The sequence below is a fragment of the Mus pahari genome, chromosome 3, assembly GCF_900095145.1.
Source record: "Mus pahari chromosome 3, PAHARI_EIJ_v1.1, whole genome shotgun sequence".
NCBI classification, from domain to species: Eukaryota; Metazoa; Chordata; class Mammalia; order Rodentia; family Muridae; genus Mus; species Mus pahari.
Window position 1 is genome coordinate 162,949,168 of NC_034592.1, and position 18,526 is coordinate 162,967,693.

At 44.1% G+C, this 18,526-nt stretch overlaps 1 protein-coding gene across 6 annotated transcripts in view; it reads right to left on the reverse strand.

The window, feature by feature from the left end:
- Dido1 (death inducer-obliterator 1) overlaps positions 1 to 18,526 on the reverse strand; it is a 54,182-nt gene that overhangs the window by 15,222 nt on the left and 20,434 nt on the right. For 4 of the 6 annotated variants that reach the window (XM_029536959.1, XM_029536961.1, XM_029536960.1 and 1 more), the window contains 9 exons: positions 18,108 to 18,219; positions 16,450 to 17,278; positions 15,111 to 15,432; positions 12,287 to 12,499; positions 11,180 to 11,399; positions 2,135 to 2,594; positions 1,858 to 2,017; positions 644 to 760; positions 400 to 504 (listed from right to left, as the gene is read on the reverse strand). In XM_029536959.1, the coding sequence (XP_029392819.1) occupies positions 400 to 504; positions 644 to 760; positions 1,858 to 2,017; positions 2,135 to 2,594; positions 11,180 to 11,399; positions 12,287 to 12,499; positions 15,111 to 15,432; positions 16,450 to 17,276 (2,424 nt within the window). In that variant the 5' untranslated portion in view covers positions 17,277 to 17,278; positions 18,108 to 18,219. The remainder of the gene's footprint in view (positions 1 to 399; positions 505 to 643; positions 761 to 1,857; positions 2,018 to 2,134; positions 2,595 to 11,179; positions 11,400 to 12,286; positions 12,500 to 15,110; positions 15,433 to 16,449; positions 17,279 to 18,107; positions 18,220 to 18,526) is intronic. The other 2 variants (XM_021194872.2, XM_021194873.2) reach the window with 1 other exon arrangement.

Below are 18,526 nucleotides of genomic sequence, written 5' to 3' on the forward strand. Positions count from 1 at the left end.
CCTAACATTCTAGAGGTGGAGGCAGGCAGATCTGTAAGTTAAAGACCACCCAAGTCTACAAAGCAAGTTCCAATATAGTCAGGACTACCTAGAAAAACCCTGTCTTGGAAAAAAAAAAGAACAGAGAAAAATTCCACTAAGCCAGGTGTGGTTCAGTAGTCTCTACCCCTAAAGTCCCAGAGTGAAAAGTTTTAGGCCAGACTAAGCTGCAAAGAGAGACTGTCTTAAATACCAAAGGAACTCATATCATCCTAATGAATACAGGCACTTGGAAAGCATTGCCAGGTGCACACATACGGACTTGTGTACACATCAGTGACTCTCTCAGTGACTTAATGCCATAAAAGCAGGTAAGAGATGTTGGCCTCTGTGCAAACACCAGACACCCCAAATGCTCACTTCTGAATCTGATACCGGTGGAGAATCTTCCATGTCAGGAATGGTTTCTGGTTTAGTAGTGTTCTTCTTGCTTTCATTAAGCAACTTAGTCCTGGATTCTATTACCTACAAGAAGGACAGAAATGAAGCCTTCAGCCTTGGGTTCTAGGTAGAAGGAATATTCATCCATTCTACAATTAGCTTATTGACTTGTAGAAAATGGAAACCTCTAGGGCCTCAGGAAGCTATCCACCTCAACACTTACAGGTTTTGTGGGCTTCTCTGTCCACATAGAAAGCTCTTTAGATACAAGTTCTTCAGGCTTCATTCGGACAAGTTTTGCCAAGGAGATTTCTTCTCGAAGAACACGATGGAAGAGGCCCTATTTTAAGAGAAAGAAAAAGCACCTTTCATCCCCACACTCATAAACTTTTAGTGGTGTGCTTTACTTTGGGTCAGTATGAAAAACAAAGCAGCACGGTGGAAATCAGATGAACCCTGAATACTCCAAGCACCGATCCAAGCTCAGTGCAGAAACGGACTCTCAACCCACTGTAAGCAGCTGCCCTGAAGTAGGCAGCAATAATCAGTCGACATCTGCAGATTCTCTGCTTTGTCAGGAGCACAAATCAAGCATGTACACAATTTGGATTATAGGTTAAAAAGTTAGAAGCCTGTGGAAGTGGCACACATAATTCTAACACCTAGGACACAGAAGCGCAAGATTCTGCCTCAAAAATAGTAGGTAAAAGGACAGACTGTACAGGCCTTCAAACCTAACACTGGGGTCTGAGTCTGAGGCTAGCCAGAGCTACATAGTGAGACCCTGTCCCCACCCATCCAAAAAAAAGTTAGAAATAAAGACAGGAATACATCACTTCTAGGTAGTGCAGCCAAGGCACTTGATTCTGGTTCTAAAACATGGATTTCAAGGTGTGTGTGTGTGTTCAGTCAGGAGGACACTATGAACAAGCTCCAGCAGCAGAAAGCAGGAGAGATATGATCGAGAACTGCAAGGGTTAGACCATGTCAAGTGGCTGAGGAAGAAAGGTAAGAGAGAAAGTTACTTGAACTTTTAATTCCACAACTTGCAGATATCCAAAGAATTTGAGGCCAGCTTGATCCCTGGCCAGCCATGGTTATAGTAAGACCTTGTCTCAAAGAATAAGAAATAAGATAAAATAAAAATGTTACACTGCACATCAGATATCCCTGAAAATTGGTATGAAAAATTTCAAGCTTAGGTCAGTGGGCATGTGATTTTTGCAGGGAAGTGTAAGCTAATCTAATAATGTTGGGAGGAGAGGGGTTATAAAATATAAAAATCTCTGATAACTCCGGTTCTGGAGGTGAAGATGATGAGCCACATAAAGAAGGACGTACACTTCTGCAAATGCTGTTTGGTATATCACTGTGAAATGAAGGTGAGGGTCTATTCTGGGTAAAGAATTCCCAACATCTAGTCAGGGGTACACAGACCTGATTCTTAGGATCCTTAAGGTTGAACATGATGCTGCGATATTTGCTCTTATAGCGATTATCAGTAACCTGGAACAAGTTAAACATCTCCTTCTCAATGTGGAGGGCAATTTTTCCTACTTCATTTTCTGTCATTATTAAGTCATCGCTGTCATTGACTCTGAATAGAATGAAAAGAGGGATTACATAAACCAGGGGGGCACTTGCCTAATGGGGAAATTCTAGAATATGATCATCAATGCTACATCTGGGAGATATGACATATACAATGGCCCACCTTTTCCACAAAATCTCTTTCAGGGAACGCCTTATATTTTGCCGAATTTGTGAATTGGGCTGTGATGGAGCTGGGCTCACAGGACCAAGGCGTCCTGGGGCTGGAGAAGCAGCAGGAACATTGGCAGACATGGGCTTCCTGGTAACCCCCACCACAGCAGCAGAGCCAGGCAACTTTTTGGAAGTAGCTGTCATAGGTGTTGGTCCTGTCTGCCTGGCAGAAGTGCCTGACAGGGTGGCTGAGGGCCATGGCCTCTTCGGGATGGTACCCTTGAAGCCTGAAGGCAGCTTCTTAATGGCTGGTTTGGCTCCTGCCATATTAGGGTAAGGAGGAAGCTTCTTTGGAACAAGATTTCTAGGTGAAGTCTGTCTGCCCATCAAGGAGCCTGGAGGAACTGTTTTCTTCGGAACTGTAACTGCTGTCATTGGTCTGTCCTCCACTCTCCTGTCATCCTTCATGGCTGGAAAGCAGAAGGCACACACTGAGAGATTCAAGCTACACATGCAAAACAGCACGTTGACATTATACCATTCCCACCCTGGAAATAGCCAGTACAACTAAGGAATTAGATACATTTGCAGGTTTTTAAAATCTCGAAACTTGTGCTCACTTTGGCAGCACATATACTAAAAATCTTGAAACGTAGAAAGGTTGTTCCAGGGTATGGAGAAATGGCTCAGCGGTTAAGAGCAGTGACTGCTCTTCCAAAGGTCCCAAGCTCAAATCCCAGTAACCACATGGTGGCTCACAACCATCTGTAATGAGATATGATGTCCTTTTCTGGAGTGTCTGAAGACAAGTACAGGGTACTTACATATAATAAACAAGTCTTAAAAAAAAAAAGGTTGTTCCACAGTAATTACTCCTTATTTTAAAAAGAAAAACATTTCATGTATCATTACATTAAAACCTTTTACTTCAAACAAGCCAATTATCAAAAGCTCCAATTAATCACTAGTTAATTTGTAAAAAATAAAGGACAAACTTGCCATCAAAATAGGTCAGGTTTACAGGATCATTTTCATTAACAAGACAAGGTGGTTTTGTGTGAACTTTTAAAAAACCCTTTGAAAAGCAGAAAAATCACTCTCTCCTCCATGAATGGCCATCCCCAGGGTTCTGGAGGTAGACACCTTCTTGTCAGCAAAGGTACACATTACGTCATCACCCCCTAGCAGAAGCTCACTGTAGACATGGTTGACAAGTTTGCTATAGGGAAGATCAGCCAACCTATTTTCACACCAATAGTCAGATGCCAGAATGGAAGACTTCAGCCTGCTGAATTTATTGGAAGGAAACCAACAGACTCCTTTTCTTGATGAAAGGCCAGGGAGCAATGAGCACCAGATGCTAAAATGATTGATGCCCACTTATACAACCCCACCCCCAACCCACACACACCTAATTCCCTCAGCAGGGTAAAAATGACAACCAGGTGTTTTAAATGCTTGTTAAACCAGGGTGATGGTGATACCTTTAATCCCAGCATTTGGGAGGCAAAGGCAGGTGGATCACAGCATTTGAGGTAAGCCTGGTCTATAGAGTTCTAGGACAGCCAGAGCTGCAGGGAAACCCTGTCTTGAAAAACCAAAAGATTGTCTGGCACAAATGCTAAGTCACAAGGTTTGCTTGCACTAAAACTTCTAGATGCCAGAGGGCAATCAAATCAGTTTAATTAAAATCCTGCATCAAAGGCACACAAAATGTCTAAAAAGAGGTACCTGTGGATAAGTCCAGGTTCAGGTCACAAGATCCACATAGTTGAAGGAGGAAATAGACTCTAGCATATTCAATCTCATATTCTCTCCCTCTCCTTCCCCTCCCCCAAGTCCTGCTTGAGTCATGGAACTGAATGTTTGTCTGTTTGTCTAACATGTTGAGCAGCAGCCCAAGTGGTCAGACGAGGTAAGGAAATGTCTGGCAACATGGGGCTCAGGACAGGTGTCCTACCAGTAAGAAACAACTATGAGATGGTTCACCTAGATAGGTAATCCTTAAACACAACATGCTGCAAAAAAACCCAACTACAGTTTCAGCATGTATATGACTGAGGCATGACTTTAAGATCATAAATGATTACTTCCCACCCTGTACTCCCCGTAACCATTTCCAATTTACCAGGAATGTCAGAGAGCTCATAGAAGAGCAGAGATCCCATACACAAGGAAAGCCCACTTCAACAAGCTACTCTATATGCTTAGGGACACCATCAGGTCCTGCCAGACCTGACTCCTGAGAAGTAGCCTGAACCACTGCCATATGGCTGATTACAAAGTGGTACTGAGGAACCTAGATATAAGATGCATTCCAGGGGGCTGGTGAGATGGCTCAGTGGGTAAGAGCACCCGACTGCTCTTCCAAAGGTCCGGAGTTCAAATCCCAGCAACCACATGGTGGCTCANAACCATCCNTAACAAGANCTGACGCCCTCTTCTGGAGTGTCTGAAGACAGCTACAGTGTACTTACATATAATAAATAAATAAATCTTAAAAAAAAAAAAAAAAAAAAAAAGATGCATTCCATCTGAAGCCCTTCAATTCCACCCCAATGGACTGCTACAGGTGAACTCTGTACTTGCTCAGAAGCATGCCAAACCTCAGTCTCAAAGAACTTTAGGGGGTTTGCAGAGTGACAATGACATCTACCTAAAACTCTGATGTTTTTCTAGATGAGGACAGGAAATACCAAGAGGCAGATCTGTGCAAAATAGAAATTAGGAATACACTCTGAAAAATGGAGTAGACTTTTTTACTGCCAAGGACTTATTTTTACAATACAGTGTACATGACAAATATATGGAGAGAACACATTCTGAGCCAAGGTTCCCATAGATCAAGGGCAATGTCCAAGGGCTCTGCAGTGGACGTCTACTACTCTTGGCTCCAGTTATATTTAGCAATTTACCTGCATGTCTGACTGCTGGGTTGTGTGGGGTTAAAAATCAGAAGTCCTCTGAGGAAGGTAGAGAAGGAATGAACACTCAGATAATGGTATGGACCAAGTGCTATGGGAGACAGTGACATTGAACAGGGGTATAATAAATGTGTACTAGATTGCCAGCTGACTTCCACTCTACAAACAAGGCATTACCCAACCTTTGACAAAGCACCTCCATATAGCAGTATGGGCTGAAACATCTGTGCTGTTTTGTTCTCGTTTCTGGTCACAAACAGGTAATTCAAAACCACAGGTTCCACCAAAGACCCAATCTCTCTTGGCCTGACTACACTTCGGCTATTCCTGACATTCCAAGTATACACACTTGATGGTTTGAGAGCAGATATACCTGAATACCACCTATTAACGTAACTCCCTAACCATCACTCTGCAGTTTTACAGCTCTGGTGGTTTCTTTCCTCTTAAGGACATTAGGACACATTAGGGACTCTCCCAACAGTGCATAAAAGTAATGTTATGTAATTACAAGCTGATATGTCCCATAAATGATGGCTTTCCCTAACCATTTGCCTACTAGCATCTTGAAACACCAAGCCCTCTTCTATTTTGGGTGGTGGTAAACAGGGCAACAGTTATCCATTGCAACTGCTCAAGGGACTGGCATGTTTCTCTAGCCCCTACAGGTAGGAACAACAGTGGTGTTAACTTAGGGTGGCAATGCCAGCAACAGGGACTGACCTTCATGTTTGAGTAGAACAACGAATTTGTAAATTCTTATTCCATTCCCTACCCCAATACTGGCTTTTCAAAACCTGTGGCTTGGGCATACTGGACAAACGTCCTATCAAGCTATTCCAATTGCAGAATTCACTTTTAACTATATAAAAATTAAGTAGCTGTAACTAATGAGAGACCCATTTTACAAATAGCACTTTACACTGTGGGCTGCTTTCTCGACTACTAGCTTTCTCTGCCCTCTCGTGGGGTAAGAAGGTATTGACCAACACTAAGAAGGATGGCATCTCTAGTCCTGTGAACTACTAGTGAAAGCAAAGGTTGTCATGACCAGTTATTTGTAATGGAAACTAAGCCGCTTCAAGTCTGATGGAGTAGGGAAGTAGAGTGCTCTGCAGAACACAACTGTTCTCACACCAAGGGTTCATTAGTAAGGTTGCTATAGCTCTGCTGGTCACCAGGTGGCAGTAATGATCCACAAAGGTAGGCAAGAGAAAGGCATTAGGGGAACAAACCCTGCTCATGTGCCCCCAAGGTAGAACCCTAGGATTGCATGAAGTTGAAACCTAATTGGGGACAGGATCCAGGTGCAAGGTAGGGGTCTCCATCTATAGTCCCACCCATCCCAATCATGCTGTCTGATGGCTGCTTCTAGAGGGCAGGCCGGCCCCAGGCAGGTATTTCACCTCCAGAAGCCTAAGGCGAGTTTTTTTTTGTTTGTTTGTTTTTTTTTTTTTTTTTTTTGAAGACAGTGATCAAGCAGCACCTTGAAACAAGACCAGGTGCTGATTGTTCCTCAGCTCTGGCCCATATAACTTAGATTTCCCATTGCTTCACCATACCTCTTTCCAGTGAGGTGGCAGTGGAAATGTTTTTGCTGTTGCTTCCTAGACATGCTTAAGTATCTTCAAATAAATAATGTCCCTTTATCCACACCTCATCCACATGCCTGTATCTCAGGATTCAGGAGGCTGAGGTAGGACTATAAAGCAAGGTGGCCAGGGCTGATATTGAAACCATCAAAAAAATTAATACTTATCTTTAAAAGAAGTTACCAATTTAGTTTTATATATAAGAAAATGAGGCTTGGACAAAAGCAGCACAGGCTACATCAGAGATGCTCCTCAAATGCCTAGTGACTATGATGACCCTGTAGAGGTCCACATCCAACTGGATGATGAAAATCTTTTCTTACTGATGTCCAGTATTTGACTTCCATCTTAACGCAGAGACCAACTCTTGCAAGTTATCCTAACCAATCACATAGGATCTTGAAATCTTCAGCTTAAATCATGTAGGATTGGTAATTTCTTACATTGTTAGTCACTGGCATACAGTGTGGCAAGGGCCATGTGGGTGTGTTCAATCTGCCCAGCTATGTGGAAGCTGAGCTGCTGTTTCTCAGATTTCCCCAAACATACCAGGTACAGATGACTTCAGTGAAGTTCATTTTAACCATTATTTCTTTGTACCAAGTTATTACAACAATCCGTGTGCCTTCCTAGACCCTCCAGACCTAACGGGGCCAATGCTGGAGGTGCAGTGGATAATCAGGTGAAGAGAATGCAACCAGTTACCTTAGGTTCTTGCCGAGCTCTTCCAGGTTTGTGGCAAATCAGTGTTGCCCAAACCTTCTTTAAAGCAGCCAAGAATCTGATCTATGTTTACACTCTAACTTTTGTATACTAAGCATGTTAACTATGTGCATGTTCCATGTGTATCAGAAGCATTTTATCACTTTATACTAATGTTGTGGCAGGCATCTTCAGAGGAGACCTTTGCACTCTTGAGATCAGCAATGCCATCAAAAGGATTTTCTTGGGAGTGTTAACTCTTTGATCCACAGCTCCTCAAGTTTACAGGAAGGTCATTCAGAGAAGTGAAGGACACAGGGACAGCTATAGGACAGACTGGAGTATTCTTAGGGGCTCACTTTGCAGGTTCAAGTTAATGTTATGATCCAATTTTCAACATGGGCTTTTAAAACTTACAAAAGCAAAAGGATACTAAAAGAATGTAACCAACAACCTAGTACGTTTTAGCTCTATGTATATTATACAACAGCTGGCAAGTTTAACCCCCTCATTACCAGTTTTGTCCCCCCACCAAACTGGGAGGGGCTTGGTTAAGATGTGCAAAGCCGTTCTATCCCCTTTATTGCCACTAACAACTGTGAAGACAAGTAAACGGCTCATGCAGCTGATAAAACACAGGCCCATCCCTAGCTTTAAGTTTCTAGTACCCTCCACAGGGCTCCTTCATGATCCCATGGAATGTGCTTCTGAAGCCCAGACAGACCTCAAGATACCCTGGAAAGCCCTGTGTTCTCCCTGTTCTACCACCCCACCTGGTCACCTGTGCAGGATGCAGTCATGCATCAACATGGAAAATGTTTCCGCATGGGTAGGATGCAGTCACTCCCCAGGTTTGAGTTTGTAGGTGGATGGGGTTTTGCTTTAATTCCCTACAGCCCGATGAAATGTCATGTCAAGATCCATTCAAACACCAGTGTTTTAAGTCACTTGATGAGCCATTTAGTGAGTCCAAAATACTAATTATTGTGATAGAAGTATTAATACTAAATTTTGTTTCAAAACTCTAATAACCCAAGAATATTTTAGGCAAGTGTTCAGCTCACTACCCTCCCCTGGCAATGGGAGGTGTCAGTGGAAATAAAACAGAAGGATACAAAAACTGTAACAGCAATATCAGAAATTTTAAAAATGACAATTGTTTCTATAAATTAAGGAAACGGTACAGATATTCTAGAAGAAAAAAAAATAGAGGAACAACAACTGTTTGTGAAATGGAATCACCTGCATGTGGAGGAGTGGCTTCCTGTGCAGGGCAGCATGCTGCCTGCCTGTATCCACTCAGAGGGCAGCAGCTCAGCTCAGCTCTGCCATGCAGTCTTCTCAGTGTACATGGTGAGCATCCACGCAGGAGAATGTAGAAGTGTTTCCAGCACTGCCTTCACTTTGAGCTTCCCTCCCTCCCCTCCCCCGTTGTGTGTTCTGCACACAGGCAGTGGGGAGACAAGGCCAGAGTCCTTGGGACACAGCTGCACAGAATGTGTGGTGCCCTCCAGAGGAAGAGGGATCAAAGGGGACTGGCTCCACTTGGATAGCAAGAGGCAGAGAAGAAATACTGCTCCTCACTGACGACGACACTCTCAATGTTAAGATGATGTTATTTATGGGATTGGGGGGGGTGGTGGATCAGAAGGAACTGGTCTATAAACATGTCCCTGATGCATGCTGTATTTTGAATGTTGATCAATTTTGAGATGCTGGTATGTTGGGAAGATTAATCAGTTGTTAACTTGTCCTGCTCTCCTGCCCTGGAACCCATCAGTTCCACCTCCACTAAGGATTGAGTCAATTGTGAAGGACAAGGTGGGAGAGAGAGAGGTCAAAGAAGCCTTGAGCAGAACTGGTCGCCTTGTTGACCCCTCAAGGGACTCTCCCTCCCCCCTCCTCATGGAAGGGAGACAGAAGACAGTACTCAGATTTTAGTCCCACTATGTTTCATCCTCCTCACCAATCCTCCAGTGCACAGGACCTTCTATGATACCACACAGGGGATATACTTACCAGGGTCTGAAACTAAAACTAGAGATTTAACTGCTTCTAATGCAAGACCCTGAGTTAGAACTTCAAGAGCTGGTTTTCCATTCTGGGCACACAGATGAAGATGAACTGAGTTGTAATCAATCTTCAGCTTTCAGGGCTATGACTACACTCCCAGGTTTCTATCCTTTATTGTTAGGTCTACAGACACTTAAAGCACTTGAACCCTACACTTGGCAGGTTTTTCCCTATTCTGAGAGGTGGTACTTGGCGCTAAGTCTACTCATTAATTAGTTCACAATGCTGCTGCTGTAGAGCTGCTCTAACTGAAAGAACACCAGACCTCTCATCTGCAAACTACTCAACTGCCTAAAGTGCACTAAGGCCCGCAGCAGAGCATTCTAATTTACTGCATTTCTTAGGTCTTTTACATTCTCTTTCCTCCCACTTGCCCTAGAGAAAGGGTCTTACTCTGCAACCGCAGCTGGCCTAGAACTCACGATGTTCCTGTCTGAACTTCTCTAATGTTAGTCTAGGCCAACAATACCACCCACAACTGCATTCTCACTTTGTGAGCCTACATGCAAAAGACCCTCCCCTAGTTACCTTGCTGAAAGGCTAACAAGAATGTAGCATGTTCATATTATTACAATTCAGGGCTCTTTAACCCTATGATGCCAAATATATATATATATATATTGCACTAATAGGGGTGGGGCGTAGATGTCAGTAGCGCTCCAATGCATGAAGTTCTGGGTTTGATGCTGAGCACCACATGCCTGTAATCCCAGGACACAGGAAACAAAGACAGGAAGATCAGCAGTTCAGTACCATGGCTAGACCTGCAGCTCAGTTGGTAGATAGACTGCTGGCCCAATGCTCTGAGTTCACGCCCCACAACATACATGAGGTGTGTGCCTATAAATTCCAGCACTCTTTACAGATGGGGGCAGGAGGACCCCCAGCTTCACAGCAAATTTAAGGCCAGCCTGGGCTGTAATACGCCCTTATCTGGGGCTGAGGGTAGACAGAGATGGAACAAAAACACTATCATGAGAACACAGATGAAAATTCACTTTAAACCACTGTACAAAGTAAGAAAGGTATACCTTGTACAGCAGTGAAACAAGAATGGCTCCAAACTCAGTGATCTAATCTTGGGTTTCAAAAGTTTACTCAAACTATGAACACTGATTTGAAATCTGGGGCATCGACGAATCTGGAAGCTACCACCCACAATTCTCACTTTGATGAAAACATTGCTGTAGGTATATGGTCAAACATGATTACTCACCATAGTGTCTGAGCAGCAACAATGACCTTCAAATTCAAACCTGTTTATGTAGGTGTGGTGTGTGAAATAGACACATATTGTCTACCTGTCCTTTCAAAAATGTCCTCTAACTCATGAAAATCACTTTTGCTATAGAAGAGCAGTGGTGACCATGTGAGGAAAATAGGTAACGTGGGAAAACTCATGGTTTGTGCTGGGCTGTCCTGTGAGGAACTCATGTCTGTACTGAGTCTGGAGTCAGAATAGTGCACTGATGTTGTCCCATCTTGTTGAGAGCAGTTCAAATACTTACCAAGGCCTAAAACTGAAATAAGAAATTGCCTCCAACATGAGGCCTACACAGCTCTTTAGGAACCACCCAGAGACGCTCCACAGGCTAGGCAGGAACACCTGGGGTCCAGAGGCATCTTGGTATCTGCTTCTGGCTGGCAGTGAACTGCTGGCTACTATCAGCACCAGAACACCCAGGACTCTGGTCCAAGACAGCCCCAGGCAGCCACCCAGATGATGGGAGGGGCCTGGGAAGCCAGCCTTTGGGTGATACGTACATTTACTCAATAGGGTGGGCGAGAGTGCAGTGGGCTTCTCTGGCTTCTCTGGCTTCACAGCGTTGTAGTTGTGGTCACTTGCCCAGGATGGTGTGCTGCTCTCACAGGCTGCTTCCTTCCCGCAAGTCTCACTCCTGGAAGCCAGCATCACTTTCTTCACTGGGTTTTCCCTTTTCTCTGACGCTAGTCTCTTGTGCACAGAAGAGATTTTAATCCCCGCCTGGATAATCAGTGAAATCCCAATTATTAAGGTTTAAAGTGACACTTTTGCTTCAACAATCAATTAAAAACACATACACCTTTTATTTTAGAACCTGAAGACCCTTCAAGCCAAGCTAGGCAGAATCATGTGATTCTTATAGCTACAACCACACATCAAAGAACCCTTAGCATTCTTTGTAACATCTGGATAATGTGAAGGCCCAGATCTGTCTATGCAGCTGAGGCATGAACCAGCCAAGATAAAAGCATGAGCGCTCTCCAGCAAGGCAGTAAAACAAGCTAAAATCAAAGTGAAAGGGGCTGCATGTGGGCACAGGGGCCTGTAACATGTAACAAGTGGTATCTGCATTCCTATTTATGAGAGTTCGAAGATCCAAAATGACAGTCTTGAAAAATAAAAACCATGTCACTTAGGCTTGGTGGCACAAGACTATAATCCCAGTTGAGTGGGAGGCTAAGGGAATAAAATTCCAAGTTCAAGAACTTCCCGCACTACAGAATTGCCTTCAAAACAAAGGAAACATGTAAAACTCATAAGACTGTTTGCATGCTAGTCACTCTATCACTGAGTTATCAAGGCACAGAGCCTTGCCTTGAACCTATGTCCCTATCTAAATGTCAAGTGCACTTTGCACACAACTGTGTGATATACATCCTGAAGTCGTACTTCTTTTAAAAAGCCACATGGTTGCTTGCTTGTAGTATATTCATATTTACTAATCCCTCAGTGAATGGGGGAAGAGCGAAGGAAAATATGATCTATGTTTTCCTGACAGCTGCTGTTTCCTGCATTGCTCAAGCAAACAAGACACCAGTCTATGAAGAGTCCTCTCAAACACTTCCTGTTTCAAGTAAGTTTCCTGAAGGTGACTGTTGTCAGCTTACCTGAACACTGCATTTTGGAAGACTGAACTTTTCTGGCTTCGTCTTGACCTTTTCCTTGGGTTTTGTTTTTTGTTCTTTACCTGAACTTAGAAATCTCATGGTAGCTGCTGCGTGTTTGAGAATGCAGTCATTACTGCAATACACGGAGTCAGGCTGCGCTATACTGGAACACCCAGGGCCAATGCATTTAGCAGCACCAGGAGCCTCTACGACCTGCAGAACAAGACAGGCAACTTCAGACATCATGTGTGCAGACACTAGTGATCAGTGCTCACTGACGGCACTACTGGTGGTCACTGGCATTAAGACCCCAGCAGTAATTTTTGTTTGGGTGGTTCTGAGCGAGGGTCTCACTATGTAATTCTGGCTGCCCAGAACCTTGCTACGCAGACCAAGACAGCCTTGAACTTAAGAGATTTGCCTGCTTCTGCCTCCTCAGTGCTGGGACTAAAGGTGTAAGTAAGGTGTACATCACTATGGCTGGCTCTAATAATAGTTTTATATGAATAAAAATGTATTTTTCATTTGTTAGCTGTGCATGATGACATAATCTTTAACACAATTCTAGCACATGGGAAGGGAAGGCAGGAGACTCCCAAGATTCAGGTCAGCCCAGGCTACATGGTAAGACCTATCTTTGTGAACTATACAAACCTATTTTCCTTGACTGTCCTGGCACACAAACTCTGCACACACAGGAGCTTCAGATCTATATGCCCTCTAAAACAAGTGCAGGTCCCAAATGAGGTTAAGAGTAAGAGAGGGGCTGGAAACACAGCTCAGGGGATGCTTTTACCGAAGACCAGTCTGGTTGTTAGAACTCATGTCAGATAGCCCTCTGTCCTCTGAGGGCATCTACACTGTTGTACACTATTGCCCTAGACAAACATATGTTAAAAATAAACCACTATGAAAAAAAGAGGGCAAAAAAAATGTAGATTTAATGAGTTACAACTTTTCATTAAGATTTCTGTTACACTTGGCGTTGGTGGCGCACGCCTTTAATTCCAGCATTTGGGAGGCAGAGGCAGGTGGATTTCTGAGTTTGAGGCCAGCCTGGTCTTCAAAGTGAGTTCCAGGACAGCCAAGGCTACACAGAGAAACCCTGTCTCGAAAAACCAAAAAAAAAATTTTTTTTCTGTTACACATTGTGTATGCATGTGTGTGTGCGTGCATGTGCATGCACCTGCAGGCTTGCAAGTGAATAGCTGGTACAGCTGGAGTCAGGTCAACTTTCAGGAGTCAGTTCTCTCCTTTTACCATGTGAGATCTGAAGATTAAACTCAGGTAATCAGATTTGATGGCCCATGCTATTATGCAATGAGCCATCTTCTGAGTCCAGGTAAAAATTCCTATGGTGCACGCCTTTAATCCCAGAGAAACCCTGTCTCGAAAAAAACCAAAAAAAATTCCTTTTTATAACTGTCAAGACACTGAAATTCCTTTATATGTATGTGTGTTTTGCCTTCATATCTGTCTGTCCATGCACAGAGGATATCAGACTGCCTGACACTTGAACTATAAATGGCGATGAGAACCATGTGGGCACTATGAATTGAATCTAGTTCCTCTTGATTAACAACTAGAACTCTGAGCATCTCAAGCCCCTCAGAGGGAAATTATATATATACTGAACTCATACTGCCTTTAGAGTTTGGACTCCACCACCCCTAGCCTTCAAGTGAAAATTCTTTTTTTTTTTTTTTTTGGTTTTTCGAGGGTTAGGGTTTCAAATGAGTAAATGTTCCATTTCTTAAGAGAGAAGAGATCCACTGTTAGTTTTGAAGAAAGGCAGGCTGCTTTTTTTTTTTTTTTTTTTTTTTTTTTTTTTTTTTGAGTGGTTTGGAGGGAGATTGCCAAAAAACACAGGATACATACATTTCAGGTAACTAGTGGCCATTTAGTTCTAAGTATATCAGAAAGACTGAACAGAACATATATCTGACAGTTTGAGAGCTCCCAGTTTTCAGTATAAATAGTTAAGATAGTCGCTTTTTTTCTACCAAATCTAAGTTTACACAGAAGAAAATTCAGGCAATGTCTAATATAATAACTGGCAATAAAAGCATCAAATCGACAACTTCCTCCAGTAAACATTCCTAATAGCCACCGTGTAATGTCATTGTCACTTTTTCACCTTGCAGCACAGTGAGAACTAAGACAGTGACAGTCTAGACTGTAGTTTCCCCAGACTCTCACCTGCTGGAGGGTGTGCTATGGAGGTTGGGTCTGAAGTGAAGATGCACTTGGTGGCACCCTCCTGAGAAATGCAACACACCTGTTGACAGCAGGAGAAAGCTCTCCTGAGCAGCAAGACTGCTAGTCTTAGCTCATGGGAAATGTGACAGTTAATGGCCCCATGGGATAACATAACTCAAGTAGGAAGAATGAAGAAAACATGAGTACCAGGCATGGAACAACTTAGGCCAGCATGCTAATAAGTAAGAGCAGAACACAGTGCACCTTTCTCTCAATAACTCTGCTAGCACTCAAAATATAACACCAAGAACATGTGATAAGGTAAGGTTTTTTCTTCAAACTCAGTCAATAGCACTGTGGAGAAATGGATTTCCCCTTAAGGGACCATTAAAGCACAGTGCTGCTGGCACTAAGGAGGCTATGACAGAGCAGTCACAATTGACACCAACTGGAGTGGCAAGATGTACCAGCAGCAGATGTTCTCTTGCAGGGCTCAGGCCCGTAAAGATACAGTAACTGCCCACAAAAGCCCAACTGTCCTAAAGAGAAGGCACTTTCCTAGTCTTGCTGTCATCAGCAGCAGAAAGCCCTACATGTGTGCTTGCCATGGCAGACAGATACTCACAGGCTGGAATATCTTGAGTTTTTTCTTGCCGCTGGGGTTTGCCGCCTTCTCAATCCTACCCTTTATGCCCTGGTCTTCTCCGGACTTCTGCTCTACTGTCCCTATGCTTGTGCAGTCTGTGCCATCAGCACCCACAGGTCTGCACCCAGAGTCCTGCTCGTCGGCGGCGCTGCCGCTTGTCTCATCCTGCACTTGCAAAATGGTGCAATTTGGGCAGATGTAGTCTTCCCCATTCCTTTCCAGGAGCCGCCCTCGGGCCTCAGAAATACCCACACAGTCACCATGGAACCATTCCTCACACCGATCACAGCAGATCATAAACCTAAAATGCGAAGATTATGTAGTCACTGTCCAATAGATCACCAAGTCAAACTTTTAACATTCTATTGTGAAAATAAAGCAAATAAAGTGAAAAGTGAGATCAGAATTAAAATCACCGAAGTGCCCTTGTTAGCAGCACTCCATATCTGCTTCATCTTTATATATACATGAGAACACTGTAGCTGTCTTTAGACACAGCAGAAGAGGGCACTGGATCCCGTTACTGATGGTTTTGAGCCACCACGTGGTTTCTGGGGGTTGAACTCAGGACCCCTGGAAGAACAGCAGTCCATGCTCTTAACTGCTGAGCTATCTCTCCATGCATCTGTTCTTCTATTTACTTACTTTTAGAGACAGGTTTTCTCGTGTCTTAATCTCCCTACGTAGCCAAAGATGATCTTGAATTTCTGATTCTCCTGCCTCTATCGACTGAAAGCTGAGATTATAGGCATATACCACCTCATAATTTTATGAGATACTGGAGCTCACACCCAGCACTTCATGCATGCTAAGCAAGCATTCTACCCAACGAGCAACATCCTTAGCCCTTCATCTTTTGGCTAGAACACTTTTAAAAGTGAACTAGAGGCTTCAGAGTATCTCCACCCAACAAAAGCAGCAGCAACTTCATCTCCTAACAGTGCCACAAAGATGCCCCATCACCACCTGGCATCCAATTCAAAGGACCAGACTGGTTGTAGTTATGTCCTCTAACACTCCCATAGGATCTGTGGGACAACAGATGGTTCTCACCTATCTACAGTGTCCACCATTTGCACATGGCTTGAGAGGCAGTGAGCTTTTCATCCATGGCTGGACACACTGAGTGTATAGAATTGACTACATGTGGCTGCCATGGTAGAGGGCAGCTCTAGGCAGTCCACGTGCATGCACTCCTTTTGTTTTGTTTTGTTTTGTTTTGTTTTTTCAGCTTCATTCATCTTTTCTTAATAAGCCAACTGTTGTTTGGCATCAAAGCAAATGGCAGTCCTCTCACTGTCTCCCTCCCTCTACCTACCTGTTGTTATGAGGCTGGCGGCAGATGCAGTACAGGGCATTGGGGTCGTAAACCTCACACTCAGGCTTTGGTTTGCCCGAGTCCCTGGGGTTTTCCTCTTTATTTCCCTGAGTCGCTTTCCCTTCCAACTGATTTATGTCATCTTTCTCTGACTGGGACACTGGTCCCTGACTAGCCTCAGGCTCCTGCTTACAGAGAGGTATGTCCGGCTCAGCACTGACTATTTGGACACTCCCAGTTCCGGCAGAATCTTCCTCTCTGCGCTTCTTCCTCAGGCGGTTCTGAATGCCTCTCAGGGACCTCTCCACAGGTTCTTGCTCTCGCTTTCTTCGAAGGCGGTTCTGAAGTTCCTTCAACGTAAGGCCATCACTGTCACTGTCAGAGGTGTCTTCTTCCTCATCACCTCCTTTTGCCTTTTCAGAAGAGACAGGATGCTCTTTCCCTAAGGAGTCAGGTGCAGGGCCACTTCTGATCTCAGAACTGCTTTCAACGCTCCCCTCGGAAGCTGTCTCCACATCAGTGACTGTGGAGGATGTGGGCTCACTGGAATCCTCCAGGGACACCGGCACATTCTTTCTCCCTCGGCGCCGAACGGTGGTAAGAAACTCTTCTACCCTCTCGGTACGCTTTGGCTGCCGTCCACTGCGGCGCAGGGAGAGGTTATGCTGCTGTGGTTGCTGCTCACTGGGGTCCACCTCCGTGTCTCCCGCACCCTCACGTTTGGCAATTGTGGTTCTTCGAAAACCCCAGGTTTTCCTGAACTCCTTACTGGTGGGTTTGATAGCCTTGGGTGCTTCCTCATTGCTCAGGTGCCCTTTATCATCCATACCTAATGACAAAAGGCAATCACATTGTGACTAACAACCTACCACACCACCATACCATGTAGTCTTGGAATGCATACCAGGGGCACTGAGTGGGTGCCCTTATAAAGGGTGGTAAGATGGGGTTTCTTACAGAACAGAGCTGCACATGAACTAAATGCTTCTGATCACTGTGTTCTATGTGAGTTAACTATGAAGAGACTCTAAGTTACTCAGTGAATGTTCTGCAGAAAATCATCCAGTCAAGAATAAACATATGCAAAATGGGCAGGAAACTATGACATGAGGGCAGTCCAGCAGCATAAAAACATATTCAGTGAGGCCAACAGACAAGCGAGTGGTGCTAAGTCACACCATTCTTAAGCCATTGTGTAGAGTGAAGCTGTCCATGGCCACCAGGGAGCAAGGGCACGTGATGTGTGCCACGTCTGGGCCTGCCCCACAGGAAGTCTGGCCAAGTGTGCCTGGGGCTCTGGTGCTGCCTTTTTTATTCTCGTCCAAAGCCTGGACTGGGAGACTGTCTTCCATATTGAGCCAACTGAGCATGGAGCCCTACTGTGGACACCAAGTAAAACAGACTCCTGAAGACAGCCGACTCCACTTCATTCATCTAAACGACAGCTCCAAGGCTTATCACTGTCCAAGTATGGCCATGTCTCTGTTCCCTAGGGTTTGCTACTACTATGGGCAAAGGTCAGCTTTAGAACTGCAGTGATCCTTATGCCTTAGCATCCCAAGCACTGAGGTTTACAAGTACTACCACACCCACGTCTTTCACTTTCTTTTTAAAAGATGAAATCTTCATTCTTGTTCAAAATTGGAAAGAGAGTATACCTTGAGAATTCTTTTCCTAGCTGTCCAGGCTTTAATTGCATTTAAATGCTAGTAATGGACGATTTTACTGCATGTTCCATCTTAGGGGAAGGACTGGCATAAAAACAAAAACCTTAAAAACACAAAAGACAGAAAATTTAAAATTCTCAGTACCCTAAATACCGATTTTCTTCCTAACAGTTCAGTAAGTAACTGTCACTCAGCTATAGAGCCTGAGCCTGCCTAGCACTTATCCACCTACCACCCTATAACCTTGGTCTTCAGGTCATCTGAAGCTGCTGAGACAAGAACCACTTCCTCGGTCACCTCCTCTAAAATGGTAAAAGACTGAATCCACCAAGTGAGGTACCAACTGTGGTTCTTGAGTCACAGTGCAACTAAGTCCTCAGACTGCCTGGACAGGCAGACCAAGGACAGAC